At 44.5% G+C, this 23,392-nt stretch overlaps 2 protein-coding genes across 2 annotated transcripts; one reads left to right on the top strand and one right to left on the bottom strand.

The window, feature by feature from the left end:
* The first annotated feature begins 2,136 nt into the window (after positions 1–2,136).
* gmnc (geminin coiled-coil domain containing) lies at positions 2,137–10,700 on the top strand. Its single transcript, XM_085380201.1, has 5 exons — positions 2,137–2,306; positions 4,704–4,877; positions 6,278–6,363; positions 6,928–7,044; positions 7,739–10,700. Exons 2-5 carry the CDS (start codon positions 4,745–4,747, stop codon positions 8,684–8,686), a joined length of 1,284 nt encoding a protein of 427 aa, XP_085236327.1. The 5' UTR covers positions 2,137–2,306; positions 4,704–4,744; the 3' UTR covers positions 8,687–10,700.
* Positions 10,701–18,900: 8,200 nt separating this feature from the next.
* LOC146654756 (uncharacterized) lies at positions 18,901–23,272 on the bottom strand. Its single transcript, XM_085429511.1, has one exon. It carries the CDS (start codon positions 22,962–22,964, stop codon positions 22,155–22,157), a length of 810 nt encoding a protein of 269 aa, XP_085285637.1. The 5' UTR covers positions 22,965–23,272; the 3' UTR covers positions 18,901–22,154.
* Positions 23,273–23,392: the final 120 nt, after the last annotated feature.

Raw genomic sequence — 23,392 nt, 5'->3', positions numbered from 1 at the left:
GCCGCAAACCTCGATGAACCGAAGCAACGCTGTGAAGAGGAGTGGACCAGACTTCCTCCAGTGATGTCAGAGACCGATACAGTCAGACGCATCTCTGTTAATAAATGCTGAAATGATGGGCTGTCTTTGTTTGTATTTGAGTCGTTTCAGTGCTTGAGCTGATAGTTCCCCGGTGAGGGAAGAACATCCCAGCAGTATCTGAAGCTGTGATGGTGGATTTGGAACAGGTTTGTCACAATGTCCAACTCCTGGATCCAGATCCATTTTTTTCCAGACCCCACCTGTGATGCAACTCAATCCATAAATTTGGAGTTAATCTGACTGTCCTGTCTGTACTGGCTGCTCGTTTCACTTCAGCTTTTATTGGTTTAGTTTTGATCAGTTTCAGTGTTATTTTAAGTCATTATTATATTTTAATGATATTTTTCAGATGTCAGTAAATAAAATGACCAGAGCCTCAGCAGGTAAGCAACAATTATATAACACAACAGTTTTAGTTCTGCTTCTACTTTTTATTCTTAATTCAGTGAATAAAATGTTTGTCACGCCTAGTTTTAGTTTTAGGTTTTTCATTCATTCTGGGAAACTTTGAAATCTTAACTCTTAAGCTCCTTTAACTGCCTCCTCCATGAGTGTGCTGAACCTGCCCTCTCCTGCAGGCTCGGCATATGGCCACTGTGTTCACACTGCTGCTATTTGATGAGCAGCAGGTCTGCTGGTGGAGCTCATTAACCCCCCAGTCTCCACCCCATCTACAAGTGCTTAACCAGCCACAAAAGCTGATGGGGAAAGTCATTTTTAATGGTTTAGCGGTCTCACAGCAGGGGTGGGGGAACAGATTTGTCCCTCAGCTGGTGGTGAAGAGCTGCCTGACGCTCATCGGAAGCCTGATCTTGACTTTCAAGACCAGAGTAAACGATCTGAGCCTGAGAGCCATTGCTGCAGCCGACCTCTGACCCAGCAGAGAGCTCAAAGGTCGCTGCATAATCTGCTGTATTGTACTCAAATAAAAATAAATCATGTATCTCCCCGCACCTCCTCTTTTTTTCCTCCTCCCTTTCTTCTTCGTCCCTCTTCCTCCGTTAATGTGTCACCTCGCTGGAATGCCGGTCTGTGAATTAGACTCCTAATTGTTGCTGCAGTTTAACAGACCTGCTGTCAGACTGCAGATTAACTCGTGTGTGTGTGTGTGTGTGTGTGTGTGTGTGTGTGTGTCAGTGATGAATCTCAGCACTAGCAGCTGCAGACAGGTTACACTTGCTCCGTCTCTGCAGTCAAACCTGTGAACATGCATCCTGGTCATGCCTAAATGCACTGAGCTGCTGCCGTGTGATTGGCTAATGAAAGGTTTGTCCTGAGGAGACCAGGTGAACAGGTGTACCTAATACCTAAAACCTGATCCATTCATCCATTTTCATTCCAACTCCATCAACCACATCTGAAAACATCTCTTCCCTCCCATCGCTCGCCTCCACGGCAGGAGCAGAAGTCTTAGTTATCCAGGACTGCTTAAAGACTGGGCCTTATGAGTGTCAAACATCAGGCCCAGGGCCAGAACCGGCCCAGCAGAGACTCCAATGCGACCATCTGGACGACATTTTTAAAATATGAAAGAGCGCAAACAGTTTGGACTTCCAACTTTTAATTTTCATGATTTTTGTCCTGCTGAGAACAACCCCCGTACTCCCATTCACACCCCACCAAAGTAATGAGTAATAAACAATTAACGGACTGAAAGCTTCTCACCTTTTCTCTCTGGTCCCACTGCGACACTTTTACTACAGAAAAACACATTTTCTGTAATTTTACACATTTATAGCGCAAATCTGGCTGAGATTGTTTTCCTTTACTACAGCTGTGTTTCTTTAACATGTAGAAAATCTGACCCAGAGCCTTGTGTTTGACACCCCTACAGTATCACATAATGGTGTTTGCAGTCTGCCCACTGATCCTGTCACGTGTGGCTCTTTTCTGAATATTCCACAAAGTGCACTGAGCCCGCTTTCGCCTGAATGAATGAACTCAGAACTGGAGTTTTTCCGCGCCGTGCCTGCAGGGGGGACCCTCAGCTCCGTCCCGACAGCTGACTGCACAGACGGATCTGCACACGCACACCTGTCTGTGTGAGAGCTGCAGTCGGCTGCAGTCTGGCCGGACCCTCAACCGGGCATCGCGACATTTCAGCCCGTCACCGCTTCTTTCGGGACCCGAGCGAGAGTCCGCTGAGCTTTACGCGCAACACGCACTCCGAAAACCCGGGAAGACTTCTGCGCCCCGCGGCTCTCCTGCGCTCTGAGTCTCTGCAGGTAGAAAACACGATGAACACGCAGCTGCTTTAAAGTGTGGACTTTTTTAACGCAGGCAGGTGCAGTGAGAGGCGCAGACCGCAGCGGAGTTTTAAAATAGATTTTAAAAGGTTTTATTAAACAGGTTTATTTAAAAGGTTTGGGGGGAGCTTTGGACACAGCTTCATATCTGTGCGGTTAAAATGATTGTGCTTACTGAGAAAGGTGCAGTTATTTTAATCCAGTGTTCAGTTTTGTAACTATCCATTCTTATGCCGGTACTTTACACATTTAATGATTATAAGAGTTACAGTCAGGGGCGTTTCCAGGGCTTTTAAAAATGAGGGAGCCCACAGGAAGTGGGAATCTTTAATCAGAAATGTAAAAAAAGACTTATGAGTTGATTTTCATGCACTCATTCAGATGGATTACAAAGACTTTAAATACAGTGTTGTGTTAAACAAGAGTTTTACAAAGTAGTGAGAGTATTTTGACTAAAGTAACCCCCCCCCCCCCCCCCCCCCCCCATGGTTAGAGTCCATTTTCCCCTGAATTGTCTGAATTAAGAGATTCAAAGGGACACGGGGGAGTCTCCGGGCGTTTTTAAATGGGGTGGCACAAAAACCAAAACAACACAGTGGTGGGATTTCTGTTAAGCAACGGTTCTGCATGTAGAACATTAAATCTAATCAAATCTATAAGAAGCAGATCTCTGATGTTTTTTGAAGAGTTTCTGTGTAAAATATCTGAGCTCTATGATGCATGGCACACACTCAGTTAATATTTTACAAGGTTTTTGTTATATCTATGTTTTTTTAAATTATTATTATGAATCAGATCTGAATATGTTCAGAATGACAGTCATTCTGAACATATTCAGTAAAAGGACTAGATGCATTATCAGGGATTGTAACATCTCGTCCTTTTACTGAATATGTTCAGATTGAACATCATGGCAGTCAGTGTACATGCAGTTAAAAAAGTAACAGAACATTAATGTATAAATGAAGTTAACCTTATATACATTAATTTTTACAGAGCCCCGCAGGGGACATGGGAGAAAAAAAAATTAAGACGGACTTTGCGAGATCTCGCAAAAGTTGAATTCCAACAATGGCGGCAGCTACTTAGTTGTAATATTACTCTTTCTGGGTCACAAAATACACTTTTAAGATATTTTGAGGCGTGAATGTAGCTGTGTAAACGTCAGATATCTGCTCGGTTTACAAGACATCACATATTTGCAAAAGTGCTCCGATGTTTTCGGAGATCTGACACCCACTAGCTCGAAGCTAACGGGAGGTCGAGACCTACTACAGCCGGGAGGAACACCGCTCTCCCGGCACATCGTGCCTCGACCTCCTGGTCGGCTTCGAGCTGGCGGCCTCCGAAGAATGCGGCTAAAACTTTTGTGAGATCTCACAAAACTTTTGCGAGATCCCGAGTTTGTTTTGCGAGATCTCGCAAAAGTCCGTCTTAATTTTTTTTCTCCCATGTCCCTTGCGGGGCTCCGTAAATTTTAGTAAAACATTACTGTGATATTTCAGAACTTAACTTTTTTAATTGCTTTCTATCCACAAGTAGCACACATGCTTGACAGGATGACAGGATTTACATATTTACATTTTGGGGGGGGATTATGGGTGATGGGGTAATAATTAAAGTGGACACTCTGGTTTGCAGAAGCGCTTTCAAAGGAAATAAACCATGAAGAAGGTTGTGATGGCTGCAAGAATATTAAAAACATGCACAGCATTGGGTGAAATATCTTCTAGTCCCTGCTGAACTGCCCCCAAAATTTAACGCTAAATATCAGATGATTTAGTTCCAGGTTAACTAAATCCAATTTATAAAGCTCCAATACTTGGATTTTATTTTAAAATGTTGTATTAAATTCATTTTAAGTGCAGAATGAGCTAAAAAACAAAACAAAAAAAGAACAACTAATTGGAGTGTGTGCACTTTTCCCATTGTGCATTGCTGCAGGCAGTAGTTTTACTGCTCCTGTTTTGTGATCTGTGACCTGTAGGGGCATTTGTTGGCTCTATTTTTCATGGTGAGGAGAAAAGATGTCTTCTTTTCTGTAAGAGTAGCCACACTACTTTAGGTACATTTTTTATTCTCAAAAACAGCCTTGCAGTTTCTGCAGTCCCTCTTGTTGCCTGTAGGGGGCAGACAGCATCACTGAATAAATGTTGTACAGATATCTCAGTGTTCAGGTGTCCATATACTTTTGCGTTCTGAAGTGTTGATCATCACCATATCAACACTAGTCTGAACCTCAAACAACTCTTTGAAACCGTGAGCCAAAGTGTGGAGCAGCTAACGTGTCCCCACAAGGATTAAACAGCCCCCACAAAGATAGATACACAAGTATAAAAACACACTCCCTCCCTCCCTTCATTTGTTTCTCTGTAGGGATTCCCCGTCCTTCTCCATTTCTTCACCATCACCATCTCATGCTCCAGGCCCTGGCTCTCGGCCCAGACACTGTTGACTGTTCCATGGAAACCCTGGCCTCTGTTTGGGTCCATGACCCCGTTGACCTCAGCGACCTCGGAGAGCAGCGTGACGAGTCATCGCCCGAATGGGGTGAGTCCAACTAACAGCATCAGATAGTAACAGTTAGTGAGAGGCCGAGGATGCAGAAGGCAGCTGTACTCTGCTGACTGCGATGTATTCTTCATGGAAGGAATTATTCTACATTTCTATAAATGCCACATTCAGCAGAGTGAGAATCAGCGAGCTGGAGGATCATTCATCAAACACAAGAAGCTCCCGGCATGTTCAACATGAGCGATCTGTCTCAGCTCTCTTTGCTGCAGATGGAAACATCCAGAACAGTTTATATTAAGATTCATCTTTTAATTTTCTCAGGCTCTTCTTTCTCCAAGAGTCCAATTTGTCAAGAATGCCCTGCCCTGGTTTCTCCACACTGCAGCTCCTCTAACGACCACTAGATGCTGCTGATGTGAAATCAGAGCCTCAAGACCAAAAACCAAGGGCTTTATAACCATCCACGCATTGTTGTGAAGACTTTTAATAACAATTAAAGGAAGTTTCGATGTGGTAGAAGTGAAACCAGTACTGATGAAATGGAAGAAACCTGCATTCTTACTAATGGCCAGCAGGGGGCAGCTCCTCTGGTTTAAATAGAAGTGTCATTATATAGAAGTCTCCATCCATCTTCATCCGCTTTATCCGAGGTCGGGTCGCGGGGGCAGCAGCCTAAGCAAAGAGGCCCAGACCTCCCTCTAGAAGTCTATGAGGATAAAAGCCTTCTGCTCATTTATGGTCGCGGCAGTTGGTTTCAAGTCCTTTTAAATCCAACGTGTTTTAAATTAGGGTCACATTAGAGTCAGCTCAAAGTGAGCCATGGTTTACCATGCGAATGAAAGGTCAGCCCCGCCCCTCACCTGTCACATCTGGTTTCAAAAAGCTAAGATAGCGGCAGCTAACACATGAATTATACTTCTGTGTCAGAATTACGCCGTAATTAACCGGAACCTTCTATGTAACCTGATGTGCACCTCCAGAGAAATGTAACTAGACGTCGGGTCGGTGCATACCACAAAGACTTGAATGTCGTGCAAGGTTGTGGTGTAGGAGAAAAATGAGTTTCTGGTTACGTCAGTTAGGACCCAGATTTCCTGCAGAAGTCTAAATCAAGCTATCAGTCCTCAGTTTGAGGATTTAAAATTGGACCTCAGCAACTAATGGGTGGTCTCACAGGTGGAAGCCTCTGGGCCTGAAACATTAAGACAAATCTATTTATTTGGTTATGTGGACACAAGTTTCAAAAGAACCAAATCTCTAATGCTCAGCTGGAGGTTGCTCCAATCTTGAGCATACACTCCTGTGTTAAAATGTAATAAAAAGCCTACTCTGACTTTGAGAGCATGGTTTTGAATCCAGAACTTCAGCCGGGCAAATAGTCTGACTAAATCCTCCACTGCCACCAGTTTAAAGTCTGCTGTGTGTCTTCCTCTCAGAGTCTCATTGTGTCTTTGACTCCACGCCTCCGGCTGCTCTGATGTGGACGGAAGATCTCTCTCCTCACCTCCAGAGAAACAAACAGGTACCAACAGGTTCTCACATTTAATTTATTATTGTTTTAGTGCACACGAACTACAGTTAGCTCAGCAGCTGAGGTTAAACATGGAGTGCAAAAGACACAACCTGACCCTCAACGTATAGCAGTTCCTTTTTGTCCTTTTTGAGTAAGCTACTGTAACACTTCTTATTTCAGCTGGTACACTGTGAACGTAAACATCTAGCACGTCTAACTGACAGCAATATTTGTTAGAGAGCATGCACAGGGTCAGAAATGAGTCCATCAGAGGGACAGCTCAGAGTCAGAGAGGCTGAGATGGTTTGGACATGTGCAGAGGAGGGACAGAGGATGATGAAGATGGAGCTGCCAGGCAGGAGGAGAAGAGGAAGACCTCAGAGGAGGTTCATGGATGTAGTGAACAAGGACAATGCAGAGGGTTGGTGTGACGGAGGCAGATGATCCGCTGTGTATTCAGTAAACCGTAACACATTTCAAAAGAACAGGTCGATGTGTGCCACTGAACCTCTGCAGTTCATATACCCGCGTCCTTATAATCTGCATTGCTGTGATGTGATTGTATCCTTCCAGCTCCAGGACACTCTGCTGCAGAGGGAGGAGGAGCTGGCCAGGCTGCAGGAGGAGAACAACAAGCTCAGAGCATTCCTCAATTCCTCCTTTGTGAGAAACCTGGAACAAAAGGCAAAGGTCCGTGCAGCATCAGACGCACTGACAGCAATAAACCAGCAGTCTAAACAAAGACACTCAGATCTTCATCTACTGAGCTGAGAGTCATAAAGACATATTTCACGTGTCCTGGGTGTGCCCGGGGGATTCTCCTTGTTAGTCATAGCTCCCCAAAAAGAGAAAAAATAACTTGCCTAGGAGAAACTAGTTAGACGCCCAAACCACTTTAGCTGCCTCCTTTCGATGTGGACGCTCTAGTCTTCCAAATGGCCGACCTCCTCACCTTATATCTAAGGCTGAACTGCTTGTAACGCCTATCTTGTGGTCGTAGTTGAAGGTAGGAACTATTCAGTAAACTACCAGGTATGCCCTCAGCCTCAGCTCTCACGTTAACACAAAAACTGGTATGGGTCCACATCACTGCTGACTTCATACCAACCCTATCAGCCTTCAGATCCATCGTCACCCTGTAGCTCTAACATGAATATGTTTTGTACAGAAGTAGAAAAATTATGTAAAACAAATTATGCCAACTGAAACATTCAGACACTGTTAATGAAACCATTGATCACTAATCCTGGAGACATCTCAAGTCTTTCAAAGTTCACTTTTATATCAGTCCAAAATGTCTTTTGCTCTATCAAAGCATTAAATGTTTTCCACCGATAAAGAAGATAATAACACACTGCTGTTATTCTGTCCTTGTTTCTTATAGAAACTAACTGCTGATGGGAGGAGGAAGCTGAAGAGAAGCCTGGCTTGCTTTGACAGTTTCTGTGGGGATCAGCGAGCGCCCCCCCAACAAATCAGCAAAAGAGTCTGCAGGAACCTCACTGCCCAGTTCTGCTCGGAGTCTTTAGAGACATCTGCTTGCTCAGAACCAAACCTGGACCTCTGGGTCCTTCGAACTCTGGGACTGAAGGATCGGGACACCATCGATACATCCGAGGAGTCCTCCTCTGAGTGGAGCCTCAGGAGTTTGGTTTACGATACTGCCGTCAATCCATCCTCATTCCCAGAATGCAATCCCAACTCTTCTTTCGGCCCTCCTGTCATCATATCCACAGATACTTCAGTCCACAGTTACTGTCAAAGAGCAACACATGGAACCAGCTGTAGGTACAGTGCTGCTGAATGCCAAGAAGCAAACTGTGAAAATCCTCCTGAGTCAGCTTCAAACTGCCCAGACGACTTCACTGCCACTCGAGTGAGCACACATTACGAGTTTCCTGAAGCCACGACCAGGACCTACAGCGCCCCGTCTGCTGAGACCTGTTCTCTCACTGCCTTCAGTCAAGTCCAGACTTTGGAGGGAAATCCTGCTGACCATCACTCTTACTGGTCTTCACTACAAGAAACCCAGACACCATCACAAGACACGATCCAGTTCAACCCACCAGCGGAAAGAGGCTTCCCCACCCCCGTGTTGCCTTCAGGTGCAGACCAACCCAGGAGTTCTGCTAGTGGCTTCATTCCAACGAGCCCATGTCATCCTCCGGCAGCACCACATACGCCTCGCAACCGGACAGATTTGGCATTCAGCATGTCCCTCAGTCCGTCCAGCAGCGTCAAGACCCACAGCTTCCCCCAGGGACAGGCCTTTGTCAGAAAGGACGTGGAGGGCCGGTGGAACTTTACCTGGGTTCCCAGACAAGAACCGTAGGAAACCAGATGGTCCTTACTCTGAAAGACAATCAAAAGCCTCACGTTGTCTTACTGCATAAACATCTCAGGCTGATCCTTTAGAACAGCAAGTTCAAGTGGACTCACTATGGCTTTTAGACAATGTTCTGGACTGAGTATCAAAAAATGCCTTGAAGGACCCTAAGATTAATCTTGAAGACCACACGGACAGATGTTTAAACAGCTCAGAGACCTTTGTCCTATGACAGCTTGAAGGAAACACCTCTTTAAGTCGCCTTTATGATGCCTATATTAATGACGGTTACTTGATTGCATTCTGTTTACTCAATAATCCAAAAGCTAAGAGTACAGTAGCAACTGGAAAAGAAAAACACGAGCCTGAGCAACCAAACCATTTTATTAAGTATAGATCTAATAAAAAAACATAATCTTAACTTAATGAAACATTCAAATTAACAAAACTGGCTAAAATAACACCTGTATGCGTTTAGTCTGTATTTGAAACTGCCACATAAAAATAATAGTACTGAAACTTTTGCTGCTTTGAGTCTGTATTTTCTACATACATATATGTGTATCACATGAACGTCAGTGAGGGACCAGAGCCATTATGACCAGATGACAAGTTCATTTCTGAAATCTTGTTGGCTCCTGCGAGTTAGCTGAGGACCTACTGACTATGGTTCAAGAGGGACTTTTAAATGGACCACGGCATTGGAAATGTGCTGAAGCCAACATTAAGCCCTGGGGCTGGAAATTAAGCCAAATCCAAAGTGCCCAAAACTGCAGTTCCTCTAATGTCCACCAGAGGCTCCAAAACTGAGGCAGTGGTAATAAAAACTGAGAGAGGCCGACAGTGATCACTGACTGTTTTTAGGGGCTTGTTCAGATTCAATAGAACAACATACAAAGCATTAAAACATGTTATAAACACAACAACGTTAATAAACACAGAGCAGTATTCATACGTCATCACTTAAAGACTGTCATGTTAAAATGTCCAACATTACAGCAGAAATAAACATTATAATTCCCTCGAAGCACAGGCAGACGCAAGTGGTTTTCTGTCACTGGTTTATTTGAAGACTTCTCTCCAAAGCCACCGTGAAAACTATACAGCATTAACAAAATAAAACTCAGCGTAAGACACAGCAGTAAAAACACTGTACAACAAACACTATAAATAAATACCTTGTTGGCTGCATGCTGCAAAAAGGGAATTAGCCGCCGTTCTTCTGAGGTTTCCTTTAACCGTTTAACCGTGTGTAGTTAAAGTCCACTTAACATGTCTTTCAATAAAAACCATCCTTTCTGCGCGCTTACAGGTGTTTTTCTTCGTTCTACCCAAAGAGGAAACTAGCGCAACTTGTAAGCGAACTTGACTTTCAAAATAAAAGCACCAAAACGTTGACTACAAAAAACAAAGAAAGTAATGTACAGCTTAAACAATTTACAATCATGACATGGATCTTGACAAGATAAAAAAAATAATCCAAATTATATACAATGTCATCATGCCAACAGTTACAAACATGTTCACAGTTGTGCACAAACTTGTCACCTGGTCATATTTCACAACTGGTAAAGGTTACTGTTGTAAAGGAGTGTATTTCACCCCAAACCACCATCCTTTTCAAACTCTACCCCACTAGACTTTGGTGCCTTAAAAGAACCAGCGGGTGGAAATAAAAGTAAAAGCAAGTAAAAGTAAAACTACTCTGAATCAAAAAACAAAACCAAGTTCAAACACTAATTATGACGATTGCCATCATCCCTCCAACCTTCTCGCAGTGTTTAACATAAGAGTCATTGGGGTCTGATTCACTTTCTGAGTCAGCTTTAAATGATCACTAAAACAAATCACTGCTGTTTTAAACTTGGGGTTTAAAAAAACAACAGAAAAAGTTTGTTTTTATGGTTCACAGTGGATGGTGTTAACCATATTTCACATGTTTTCCATACTGGTGTGTTTTTAGGAACATTCTACCAATAAATTCAGCAAAAGTTTTTCAATGATCGCTGAAATTACAATTGATTCAAATGTGCCCAAAGCTGTTGTTGTTTATGTTATCATGTAGCTGTTTTGTTTTCAAATGCAAAGTTTTACTTTAAAATCTCCTTTTTCTACCATATCTATAAAAATGTGTCTGATAACACCGTCTGCCTACATGTGAGTCCAATTAACATGAAATTGTTTTCATATTATTTGGAAAAATATTTTCTTAACCCATGGTTTAAACTATCAGATATGTTTACATGTGAAAGCATTATCCAACGTAAAAATAAAATGTGCTTCATTTCTAAGTGTTGGACTCTAAATGTCAAACATGTCAAACAGCAAACACAGTTATTTATTAGAAGGTGTGTGGGCCAAACTAAAGCTTTTTATGAGCTTTATTTTTCCATTTAGGATGTCAGGGCACAGATTTGGCCCATAGCGTAGTCTGACCCCAACATCAGCTGACATTAGCTCAGTCGCCACAAAAGCTCATTTCCTTGGAGGTGTTTGGTTCCGAACCAAAGACGTGGACACTTTAGAGGTTCAAATCTCAGAGATTATCTGTCCAAGAGTTTGTTCACTGAGACACTCCACAAGCTGTTTTCACCCAGACAACCACCGAGAGACGCCTGCCTTTCAATTCAATTCAGTTTTATTTATACACCAACTCACAACAACAGTCACCTCAAGGCGTTTTATACTATAACCCTACAATAATACAAACAGAGAAAAAACCAACAATCATATGACCCCCTATGAGCAAACACTTTGGCGACAGTGGGAAGGAAAAACTCCCTTTTAACAGGAAGAAACCTCCAGCAGAACCAGGCTCAGGGAGGGGCGGGGCCATCTGCTGTGATTGGTTGGGGTGAGAGAAGGAAGACAGGATAAAGACATGCTGTGGAAGAGAGACAGGGGCTGTATCCCAATTCAGGGTCTGCAGCCTTAAAGGCCGCATTTTAAGGCCGATTACGTCACAGCGACGCGACGAAGGCTGTCCCAATTCGAAGGCTGCTCGAAATGCAGCCCTCAAATGCGTCCTTCATTTCCCTGAACTTTAAGGCTGTGGCGGTGCAGACTTCGTGGCCCAACATATCCTAGAATGCATAGCGCGGCGGTGGGTGTGGATAATTTTGCCGAAAAAAAACGGCGGATGAGGGGCGCCCAAAGAGTAACTTAGTAAACTAAGTGCTGAATATTATGTCACTTATTTATGTGCAAATGTTTAATAACTAAGAACATTAAAACATTACTGTTGGCCACATGTTGGCAAAGTCATGTGACATCAGTGACGTTTGTACTAACTTGGTTTTAAAGCCTTTACTTTAAAATATACGGCGTTCAATAGCTGAGCTTAATCTTACAGAGAATGATCAAAGCTCATGTAGAAACAAACAAACAAATGAACAAACGATTTTCTCCTTCATTTCTGTCAAACAAAGCTGTATGACACGTTTCCAGCTGTTAGTATCATGGTTTCTAGGCAACCTGGGCAGCGCAACGGAGGCTAGACCGTCCCATTTCACAAGCCTCGCACTTCCGGCCTTAGCGGTCTTTAAGTACGCGGCCCTTGAGGATCTTGAGGCTGCAGACCCTGAATTGGGATACAGCCAGAGATTAATAACAAGAGAAGTCTACTAACACATAGTGAGTGAAGAAGAAACACCCAGTGCATCATGGGAATAAGCAGCCTAAGTCTATTGCAGCATAACTAAGGGAGGATTCAGGGTCACCTGCTCCAGCTCTAACTATCCGGTTGTTAAGTGATGACGCGACGAATCCTACTTCCGGGCCTAAAGTAGTCTGCGTTTAATATGGCTTTTGTGTTGTTAACATGTTTAATGTTATGTATTTTCTTCTATTTGATCTCAAAAAGCTCCTAAAACACTCAGTGATCACTGTTGACCTCCCTCGGCTTTTATTACCGCTAATCATTTATTTAAGCTCAGTTTTTAAAACCTTAGGATGTAACTACAGCCCAGCCCATGCAGCAGTATATGAATGACTAACCTCGTATTGTGGATGGATTATCTCAGTTGTTCTCTGGCTGAAGTTTGGTCCTTTTACAGCATCCTGCCATGCGATTACATTTGTTCCTGACCACCGAGAACACTCACGTTAACTTTTATCGAGTGGAAAAAAAGTTAGCTTGTTTATATTATGCTAACATAGCTGTGTCGCTAGCGGTCACGTAGCACATCATTATATAGCAGCTAGCCCAACTTCAGTAACCCTACAAACGTCACTGCTGTTTAGTTTTCTGTCTTCATTTATGTTGGAAGTGATAACAGAGCTGTACGTTTGAATTTGTTTCCAAACCCCGCAGTCAGGACATGCTATATTGTATTTAGATAGAAGCTAGCGAGCTAACTCCCTGCTAACTTCTAACTGCATTAAATTTCATAAATTCCGTTTTCATGGATGACTGGATGTTAAACTCAATTGTTACACCTGGTAGAGCAGAACGCTGATCATTTTATTAAAGATGAAAGACTTTAGACAGTTTTTAACTCTCAGTAATGCCATAGTGATCGTTTGATATATGGACCTGCAGCGGAGTTTAGACCCAGACACGGCTAGTGACGTCAGACTGAACAACCGGATATGCTTTACCAAAAGGAAAGTTTGAGGCCTAATCTTGAAAGTAGAGATAGTGTCTGTCTCCTGAATCCAAACTTCCCTGTCCTGTGTTGAGGACAGCAGAGCCTCATCACATGCAGACCTGAAAGGACAGCAGAGGGTGTCCACATACTTTTGGTCACGCGGGCGTCTCCTGCACTCCTGGAAACACTAAAAACATTGGAGTGATGCTGTATTCAGATGTAGCAGGTGTGATGAGTTTTCAGGAAGCTTTCTGATTCGAGGCACGCTAAGAATTAAAGTTTTGTGAGTTTGCTCTTCGTCTGTTACCAGTTAAACCAGTCTGACCGTCCTCCTCCTCGCCCTCACCTCCCTCTCTTCTCAGGAACAAAAGGAGGCCTGCGACTCCCCAGAGACGCCCCCCTCACATCCTCCTCCACCCCGATCCGCCCACGCAGGTAAAGATGATGGGTTTTACTTTCTCCCTGGGGGTTCTCAACATGGGGTCCTGGCCCTGCCACGGGTCCCCTGAGAGCGAAGCAGGACCGAGGGAAAGATGGGAGCGAGCAGTGTCCGTGGCGGGCCGACCGAGGAGGGTATCTCTAATGAGAAGGTTAAGACCGGCTGCAGATGTCCGACAGATTGGAGGCTCTTTTAGGGCTGGAGGGACCCGGAATCTGGCAGGAATGTGAAAGGAGGGTCGCTCTGGATCACAGACTCTGAGTGTCGGCCAGGGAGAGGGGTCATTAAAGAGGGCGGCCGGCTGAAACTCGATCCACGCCGGCTTACCCGGGAAACAACCCGACAGCTTGGCTCGCCTCAGATTGCTGCAGCTAATGAGTCGACACATTTCACACAGGTAAGCTTTCTCAGCTCGCCACTTGTTTCAGTTTCTGGACGGAGGACCTGAGCTCAGGTTTCTGGGGTTTTTCATCTTCTACACCCACTAAACCTCCACCTGCCCTCCGCAGCAACACTCAGCGTCACTGAGCCACTGAGCTGCAGCAGCTACAACTACACACTGACACCTGAACAAGTGCTTTACATCAGTTAAGCTGCGATGAAATAAAGGCACGAAGAACCTTTTCAAAGTCTCTGAAGCATCAGTCAGGTCACACAGCCTTACGTGTTCAGTCTTTGTCTAATATTACTGTAATGAACTTTAACCTTTAACATGCGAACTGAGGCCTGCACGGTCTGAACTCAGGGTTGGACGTCCACTCCTGGGAAGACTGCAGCTTTGTGCACACACGGAGAGGAACTCTGTGTTCAGTATCTGGCCTGAGGAGCAGCCAGGGATCGAACCTCCTGAGCTGCAGCCAGTGTTTCACAGTGTTTCAGCATTTTGCCTCAGTTTATGTTAAACAGATAATGACACAGTGTAGTATCTCATGTGTTTTAGTGCATTTTTATTCACCTGATTTAAAGACCTGCTAACTACAGTTATGTTCAGATACATAAAACCAGAGCAGAGCCAGAGCTGTACATCCAGGCTAAAAGTGAAGGACAGTCCCAGTTTCCTGCTGATGCACAGCGCTGCATGCACACAAGAACAACACGATTCAGTGTATGAGTGCCATAAGAATAACAGAGAGACTTTTAATTAGAAATTCATTTGGAATATGAATCTGCAGGCGACGTTAACCTCCTGTTTAAACACAACAATTAATGAAGGAAGAGTGGCGAGATAAAGAACGCCTGCACACACTGCTCTGGACTGTGTGTGTGTGTTTAAACGATATCGATTCTTCTCTAACAGTAATTAGCTGATTGATGAGGGAGCTTCACAGTCAGGACTGCACACACACACACACACACACACACACACACACACACACACACACACACACACACACACACACACACGGTGACAGACTGACCGAGCACCCGCCGTGTTGTCGCGCTAATTGCTTTTAGGTAATGCGTCATGTATAAGTGTATGGATGATGCTGACCTCTGACCTCTGGATGGAGTGATCAGTGAGAGAGAAAACCTGATGAGATGTGATGAGAGTCCTGCCGCTGCGTCGGGTTAATGTGCGTTTAGAGAACAATGAGGAAGTGAAGGGCGAGTGGACACGCCGAGGATCAAACAGCCAGCCAGGAGAAAATAGATGAAAAAATAGAAATGAAAATTAAGACTTCACAGTCGCCTCTGTTGGTGCACAGCGAGCGTTTTCATTGGTTTATCATGGGTTTATAATCTGTAGCTGATGGATTTAATAAGAGATAATCCTGTTTTGCATGGATGCCTAACTTTATTGTAACACCTGAGCAGAGACACTGTGACTCTCTCACTCTTATTTATATTAATAATAATTAATAAATAAAAACCAAAGTAAGAGGAAAATCGATATGAGACAATCTGAAAAAGTGCAAAATGGTAAAATTTGTGTTAAGGAACAGAAATCAGCATATTAAATATAGATGAGTGTGTGTGTGTGTGTGTGTGTGTGTGTGTGTGTGTGTGTGTGTGTGTGTGTGTGTGTGTGTGTGTGTGCACGCGCGCTGAGTTTAATGGTTGATGAGTCCTAATGGCATTCTGTGTGATGATAAGTAACTACACACCAACTGTCTTCTGCTCAACAATTAACTCACTGTCACCACACACACACACACACACACACACACACACACACACACACACACACACACACACACACACACACACACACACACACACACACACAGACAATGAGGTGGAACCATCACTGAATCGTATTTGGACAAAAGGTTAAAGGTCCCCGTGAGCTACCATCCATGGAGGCCAGGGCGACTGGGGCCCCGCCCTGGATCCAGGAGGAAGGGCTGGAGGGCAAGTGTCTGCTGGACGGGGACAAACCTGTCACCTACAAGTCATTGATGTCAGAGGACATTAGCTTATTTTATGGAGCTGGTGTGAGTGTGCTGTATACATAAAGATGCTGAAAAAACCTGTAAATGTCCATCAGCTTCCCCTGCTTCAGCTGTAACAGGTTAACGATCGAACAACCCTTAATTTTTATTCTTGTCATTTCATGATGTCAAACAGTCCGAGTTCTTCCACCACCACAGAGTGACGTTACAGAGGATCCAAGCACACCGCTGTGGTTCGAGGAGTCAGCTCTGAATTCTGCTTCCTGTCACAGAGGACTGGAAGACGAAAGTGGACACCGAGAGTTATGGTCTGATCAAAGCTCAGGAAAGATGAACGAGGCTTCGATATGGACTAAAAACATTGCGGAAGTGAAGCAACTGTGCAAAAGTAAGGAGACAGAAGTCAATACAAGCATCTAACGCCACATCCGGATATATCAAAACTGGCACGTTAGGCCCTGAAGTACTTATTTGATCATCTGACTGTATATTCGTGTCTTCGTGTTTCCGTGTTTCCAGAGAAAATCTGAGTAAACTGATCAAAGTCAAAGTGAAAAGAAATGCGGCGGAGGAGGTCGAGGAGGCGGGCGAAGGAATTTTCAGTCAATGGTGGATCAAATAACGGCGGTCGCGTGTTGCAAGCGTGCATTGAATGTAAATTTGCAGAGACGACCTTTGGTACAGTAGGCAACACACACACACTGTAATTAATAACCAGTTGAACCAGTCCACACTGGGAACATCAGACTGGATTACACATAAATATCTAAGCTGGTAACGCTGTGGTTGGGGGGTTGATGGGGTGTGTGCAGCTCTGTTTCCTTTACACTTTCCTCCACCTGTCCTTAGCACGTCAGCTATAAAAGAACTGATTGTGTTTCTTCTGTATCTGACCAATGATGTGACGGCTGTTTGGTCAGTTCCTCTGATAAACTGTCCAAGACGTCAGAGCTCCAGTTTGTTGCAGCCATAGAAGCTAGATAGCGTTCCACTGTAAATACGGTGATGTATGGCTCCCACAAACCAACATGGCAGCAGTCAAAAGGGTTCAAAGCGGCGAGTGACGTGATGGTGAAACTTTCCTCTGTCGGGGCTGCCGGGGGCTCTGATGCATGTTTATTCAGGCTAACGCACAGCTGTAAATAAAGTTTGAAGACTGCAGCGTTCAGCTGTCGTGCTCATCTTTTATAAATCCAACATGCATGCAGAGGATCTGTGACGCTGCCAGAGGAAACTCCTCTAACTAAACTTTTAATCGATGTCCTGCTGCTGCGGCGGCGTCCTGCTGGCAGGGACGAGAGGGTCTGACTGAGCAGCGGCTCGCATTAATAAACGCTGATGAGCCTGTTTTTCTTTAAAAGCCATTTCTGCTTTATTAGTGCGAGCAGAGTAAAGAGCGACAGGTAGAGACAGATGAGAGGAGCGGGTAAAGGTCATGGTGACAGTGATGCTCAGTGGCGCTCATAGAGCATATCTCCAGCTAATCCCTCTGCTAATACAACCAGTCACAGTCACGCCATTATTTCAGGCTTTAGTCTGAGACCGCGGTAGCAGGAACACTGCACTGGGCTTTTAGCTCATCAGACTCTTTTAGGGGTTTGGGAGTAAAATTTAAGTTTAGGTAAGTTAGGCTTTGACACTTTGTTAAAATGATTAAAATTAGAGTTAAGAGGCCTGTGAATGCATTAATGTCACGGCTGTTCCTTCCCCTACTCATGGACCGGAGCGGGAAGCAGCCAAAGTATGACAACCACTTATCCAGAGTACCTCAGCACTACTCTTCATCAGAGCCCCCCAAACACAGCCAGCGAGTTTGAAGTGGATTGGTTTAACAGCTGCTGAGATAAGCAAAGAAAAGAGACGGAGATACGGAAGTTTCTTCGTGTGGAAACACCCTGTTTGTTAGTGGAAGTGACCTGGAATAGAGCCTGTTTGTTATAGTCATCGGCCTTTCTGCTGTTGTCTATGAATGTGAAGGTTTAGTAACTGCAAATACTTAAATACTGTAGCATGAAATGATCATACTTCATAGTCCACACAGCGTCGCTGTCACAGCGAGGAGGCGGAGCAGTCGCCCCCCTGCAGCATACCTGCATTGTTCTGACAGACAGTGAAGCAGCACCAGTCCAACTGTTTGCTTGTGACTGTGTTGTTGGCTGTTTTGGGCGGAGCATAGATTCTCACGCCGCTGTTTCCTGGAACACATTTCTGTGAGACTGTGCCACAAATCATTGTTAAAATACACGGAGGTGCGTTTGCTGCTCTCTGCAGACGAGCTGTCGAACACCATCAATGAGCTGCTATTGATCTCTGCGTGCACACAGCAGGAGATGATGGATGATTTAAATTTAACGCTCAGGTTTTTTGTGTTTCAGGGCTTCGGCCAAAGACGCCACTTAAACATTAATTAATTAGAAAACAACTGCAGCAGTTCAAAAACAGCTAATGTCACTGGTCTCTGGCTCATACGTCTCTGACGGGGTTCAGCGGTTTGTGTCTCAGCTGAAGGTGGCGTGTGAACTGCCAAAGCCTCCCCTGTGCAGTGAGGAAACAGCGTGTTTGTGCAGTTTGGTAGATACCTGCTGGACGAAGGTCGAGCTCACCTAATCACCAGGAGAGGAGCTGGACCGCAGGACGGATACACTCACATCCTGGTCCCTGGACGTCGGGCTATTCTCCGGTGAATGAGACGGTTGTGTCAGTAAAGTTTGTGCTTACATTTGTACTTTGGTGATAATTTCTAAGAGTAAGGAATCACAAGATGAAAAGTTAAACCAGACTACAACCAGTAATTCTCAGGAGCAGTTTATTAAAAGACAAAACAAGAGCAGGCCAGCAGACCAATAACTGAAACTCCCTGAAACCAGCCACCTAATCTCACCCAATTGATTCAATTTTATTTACATAGCATCAAAACACAACAACTCAAGTCACTTTACATTGTAACAAACTTACAGTAATACAGAGAAAAACCCAACAATCATATGACCCCCTATGAGCAGCACTTTGGCAACAGTGGGAAGGAAAAACTCCCTTTTAACAGGAAGAAACCTCCTGCAGAAGCATGTGGCCTGTCTACATTCCCAGTGACCAACAGGGAATGGGAGAGCACGAAGACAGTACAAAGACACTCTGTGGAGCCAGAGATTAATAACAAGCCTTCCTGTGTTTGCTTCACTTTCCTGTTACTTCCTTAGTTTCTCGTGGCTCTGTTCCTGTTGGGTTCGGCTCTGATGTTGGTTTATGTCAGAGGGAAGGCTCAGATCTCCCAGCTGAGTGGCTTCCCTTCTCTTTGGTAACTTTGGCGCGCCTTCTGTTGGCCATGGTTAATTTCTTTTGCTTCTTCTTAGATGTTAATAACTGACAGATTTCTTGGAACCACTTCACTCTTTTTAGTTAGGCGGGACGTGATGTGTAGAAAGACTTTCTGGGGGTTGTGACAGTTGACAGTAAGAATTCAGGTTTTTTATTAATCCATGCGTGCTGCCCTGATAAATATATAAACCTCATGAAAACAGAGGCGATACGCAGACTGTGCGTACTAACTCTGGACACACAGGAACTCCCACACTCAGGCTGGTGGTCGAACAGCGACACCTGCTGGTTTGTGCTGATTTAGCCTCTCATTTACGTTTCTGCTGATTTTCCCACCTGAAGTCACTTGTTACCGTCAACGGATCAGATTTGTTTAGGAAGTTGTGTAAATGACCCAGAAGTGCTTTCTTAATCACATCAGCAAAGGATGCGCTGGAGGATCCTTTGTAAAGGAAAGCAGTTAATGACATCCCACAATTCATAGCTGTGGACCAACATGTTCATTAATGATAATGTGTTTTCCATTTCATGCCATAACATGTTTGAACCTGTGTCAGGAAAAGTGATTAAGAAAAGACGTTTGATGAGAATGTCAAAATAAAAGTCCTGCAACTACATTTAAGCTGCTCAGTGACTATTTCTGAGCCTCAGTCAGTAAAGCACAGAAGAAGCTCATAATCATTAGCATTAAACATGTGCTCCCAAAGAGCCAAGACATCTGACGGTGAAACACATTCCTCCATCAGAGGTGGAAAAAACAATCACCTCAACTGTTTCAGCACGTTTTCCACAATCCACTAAAAATGAATAATTAAAAGAAATTTCAGATGCCAAACAATTATCATCGTCAACATAGATTTTTATTAACCAGTGTCTCTTTATAGAAATGGTATCACATCACGTACAAGCACGTTCAGTCTGTCCACGTAAAGATGAGCAGTGCCATCTCTTTATTAGTCATCAAAGAAAAGCAGGGTTTGATCTGAGAACAGCCGCTGACATGCAGAAACAGCAAAGCTACAAGAGGAGATAACACTGATTAAAGGTCTCGGGTGAAAACAGACGGGGCTGTGGAAACATTATGAAATCAACATAAATAACGAGGGACTCCTTTTCTATTAGAAAACACAGAGACTAAAGTAAGATATATAAAAATAAGGCATTTCCAGTTATTTTATAGGTGAACTGTGATTTTGTTAGCAGCTAGTGTCGTCACCTGTCGTGTGGTGGCGGGCTGATGAGCTACTTTCATCCATGATACATGAACCTGGATTGTTCTCATGTTCTTGTCATTTATCGTCAGTGGGTGTAGCAGCAGCAGCCCCTTTGTCCACCTGTCAATCAAAGAGGCCACACCCCCAACAATGCAAATTTTAAGCCTTAAGATCATTTAAACAGGAGAGTTAGCCAAAGAGAACGAAACCGTTTGTAAACACGTTGATTTCTGCTGTAAGATCAGACATTTCAACATCTGTGGGGACTGACTCACTGCTGGAGCCTCAAGAGGCCATTAGAGGAACTGCAGATTTTGGCACTTCAGCATCAGCTCAATTTTGAGGTTGATTCTCGTATAAAAGCCTTAAAGATTCAAAGTGTTTTGTTGTGTTGGTTTCATATTTTCACTGTGAGCTGTAAATCTTGTGAATTAAGGAAAGACACTGAAAACTTTGTCCCTGAGTTTGTCCTTAAGGCAGCGTTTCTCTGTGGCCTCGATGCAGTTTTACTAGAGACCAAATAAGGGAAACAATACTCTGGTTTATTAAAAGGTGTATTAACTTCCTCAATATGGACAAAAGTACGGGACCACCTACGTAAGACAGCTGTAAGAGCTGCTTGGCCATGCAAGAGGAACTTTGGAGCGCTGCAGCCTTTGACTCAACAGAGCGTCGGCGACTTTTGCAAACTGTGCGCCCGAACACTCGAGACCTCGTTCAATTACTTTACACAGTCTGTCACTGCATGGCCGAGTGCCTAAAAGCTTCCACTTTGAAATAATACCCCCGAAAGCGTGGTGAAACATTTAGGAGGGAAGTCGGACTTGATGCAACAATGGTTTCCTGTTACAGCACCTACTTCAATTCAAACTGACAACCCCTGAATTCAATAATTAGGAGATGTGACCCAGTACTTTTGTTCATAAGCGTAGTTCTTGTACTATTGCAGAAGTTCTGAAACCTTCAAGATCTGCCATTTAGATCAGCGGTCCCCAACCCCCGGGCCTTGGCCCGGTACCGGTCCATGAGTCGTTTGGTACCGGGGCGCGAGAGTTGAGGCTCAGGTGTTTTTATCGGTTTTCAGCATTATTTTGTTATTGTTTTTATCGTTAACTCGGTTTTCCTGGGTCTTTTCACGTGTGATATGAATAAATCTTTTTTTCGGTACCGGTACTAGTTTTATTTTGTTGCATTTATCTTAAAGGCCGGTCCGTGAAAATATTGTCGGGCATAAACCGGTCCGTGGCGCAAAAAATGTTGGAGACCGCTGATTTAGATCATCCTGAAATATACGGATCTCCTGCTCTCCAGAGGATGAACTCTAAAGATTTGAATTACCCCTGGACTTTGCTGTCTATCGCCTCCCTCAGGACAAACCCATCTTAATGTTTCTTCTGACCTCCCAAACACTTGTATTTTCCTGAAGTCATTTGAATGCAGCATCTCCTTTGAGTTAGAAATAAAGGTCTTTATCAAAGGGTGGAGTTGGTGCCATTTTCACCACAAGCTCCACCCCTTTTCCCTCTACGATGGAAGAACTTCCTCAGACGTCCTTGAACTGCTCACCGCCTGCTGCTGGTTGTGTTTCCCCATTTTGTTCTCCGGACTGATAGTGAGGGCGGAGTCAGAATCTAGGTGGTGTATGAGGGTGGGGTTAGGAGAGCAGTGAGCATCATGGGCGGAGTTAGGAACTGGGTTGGGGTGTGTTTCTGGGACCGGGTCTGAACGAACTTCTGTCCTATCGCATGGTTCCTGCTGTGTTTGTGTCTCTACTGTAAGCTCCACCCCTGCCCCCTCTACATTGCCCATAAACCCAGCGCACCCTGAGCAACTCCTGCTGTGCTGTGGCCCCTCCTCCATATTTATGACCCCTCTCTTGAGGTACCCTCTGGGCCGCGTCCGCCTGTCTCTGCGGCTAACATTGGTACGCCCGTTTCGGTGGCCCTGATTGGTTCTGTCGCTCTGGCTCTGGATCCGTTGAGCCCTCTGCAGGGCCATGGCAGCCAGGTCTGAGTGCGATGATGTGCTGTCGATCAACCTCCTGCCCAGAGCGAGTGGGCGGACGGGCAGTGCCAGCCTCAGCCTGAGCCAGAAGCGAGAGCGCCGCGGTTCAGATCGGGTTCCTCGCCATGTGACGGTGGTGATGGTGGCCTGACGGAGCTGAGGGACCTCCACGCAGGCCAGTTTGCTGACTGAGCGGTAAACCACAGCGATAATAGAGGCTCGGAGACTATTCTCGAGGTACAGACCGAGACGACACTCCAGGAGACTGAAGCTCTTTTCTGCCAGGAAGTTTGGGCTGAGAACCAAGAGGAGGCGGCGGCTCCGCTGCATTGACTGCAGGATGGCCTCTGATAGGTCTGACAGGGGACAGACAAAAAGACTCAAGGACTGCAGCTCAAGGTTCAGCTTACATCCACACGTACACGGGTACTTTTAGCTCTGCCACGAAGGAGACGTGGCAACTTTAGTTTGTCTGATCGTTCCAGAGTTACTGAAAATGTTACGGATAGATCTGCATAAACATTTCACCATAACATTAAAGGGATTCTTCACTTGAGATATGTCAATGTTGGACATTTAGTTGCAAATCTTCATGAAGACACATCAAACTGGGAGACATTGTCTTTATGTTCTCCACAAAATATCAGATATCAGGGGCTTCATTCATTCATGGTGTGGAGGGAAGCTACGACCGAGGCATAGTTTTATTTTTGTGTGTGTGATTCTGAAAATGGAAGACATCAAATAAAAAACACTGA

This window comes from Rhamphochromis longiceps, linkage group LG14, assembly GCF_057381845.1.
Source record: "Rhamphochromis longiceps isolate RC_006_pf linkage group LG14, R_longiceps_female_GT1.1, whole genome shotgun sequence".
NCBI lineage: Eukaryota > Metazoa > Chordata > Actinopteri > Cichliformes > Cichlidae > Rhamphochromis > Rhamphochromis longiceps.
Note: the sequence above shows the minus strand (reverse complement) of the source record. Positions and strands in the feature narration are given on the sequence as shown.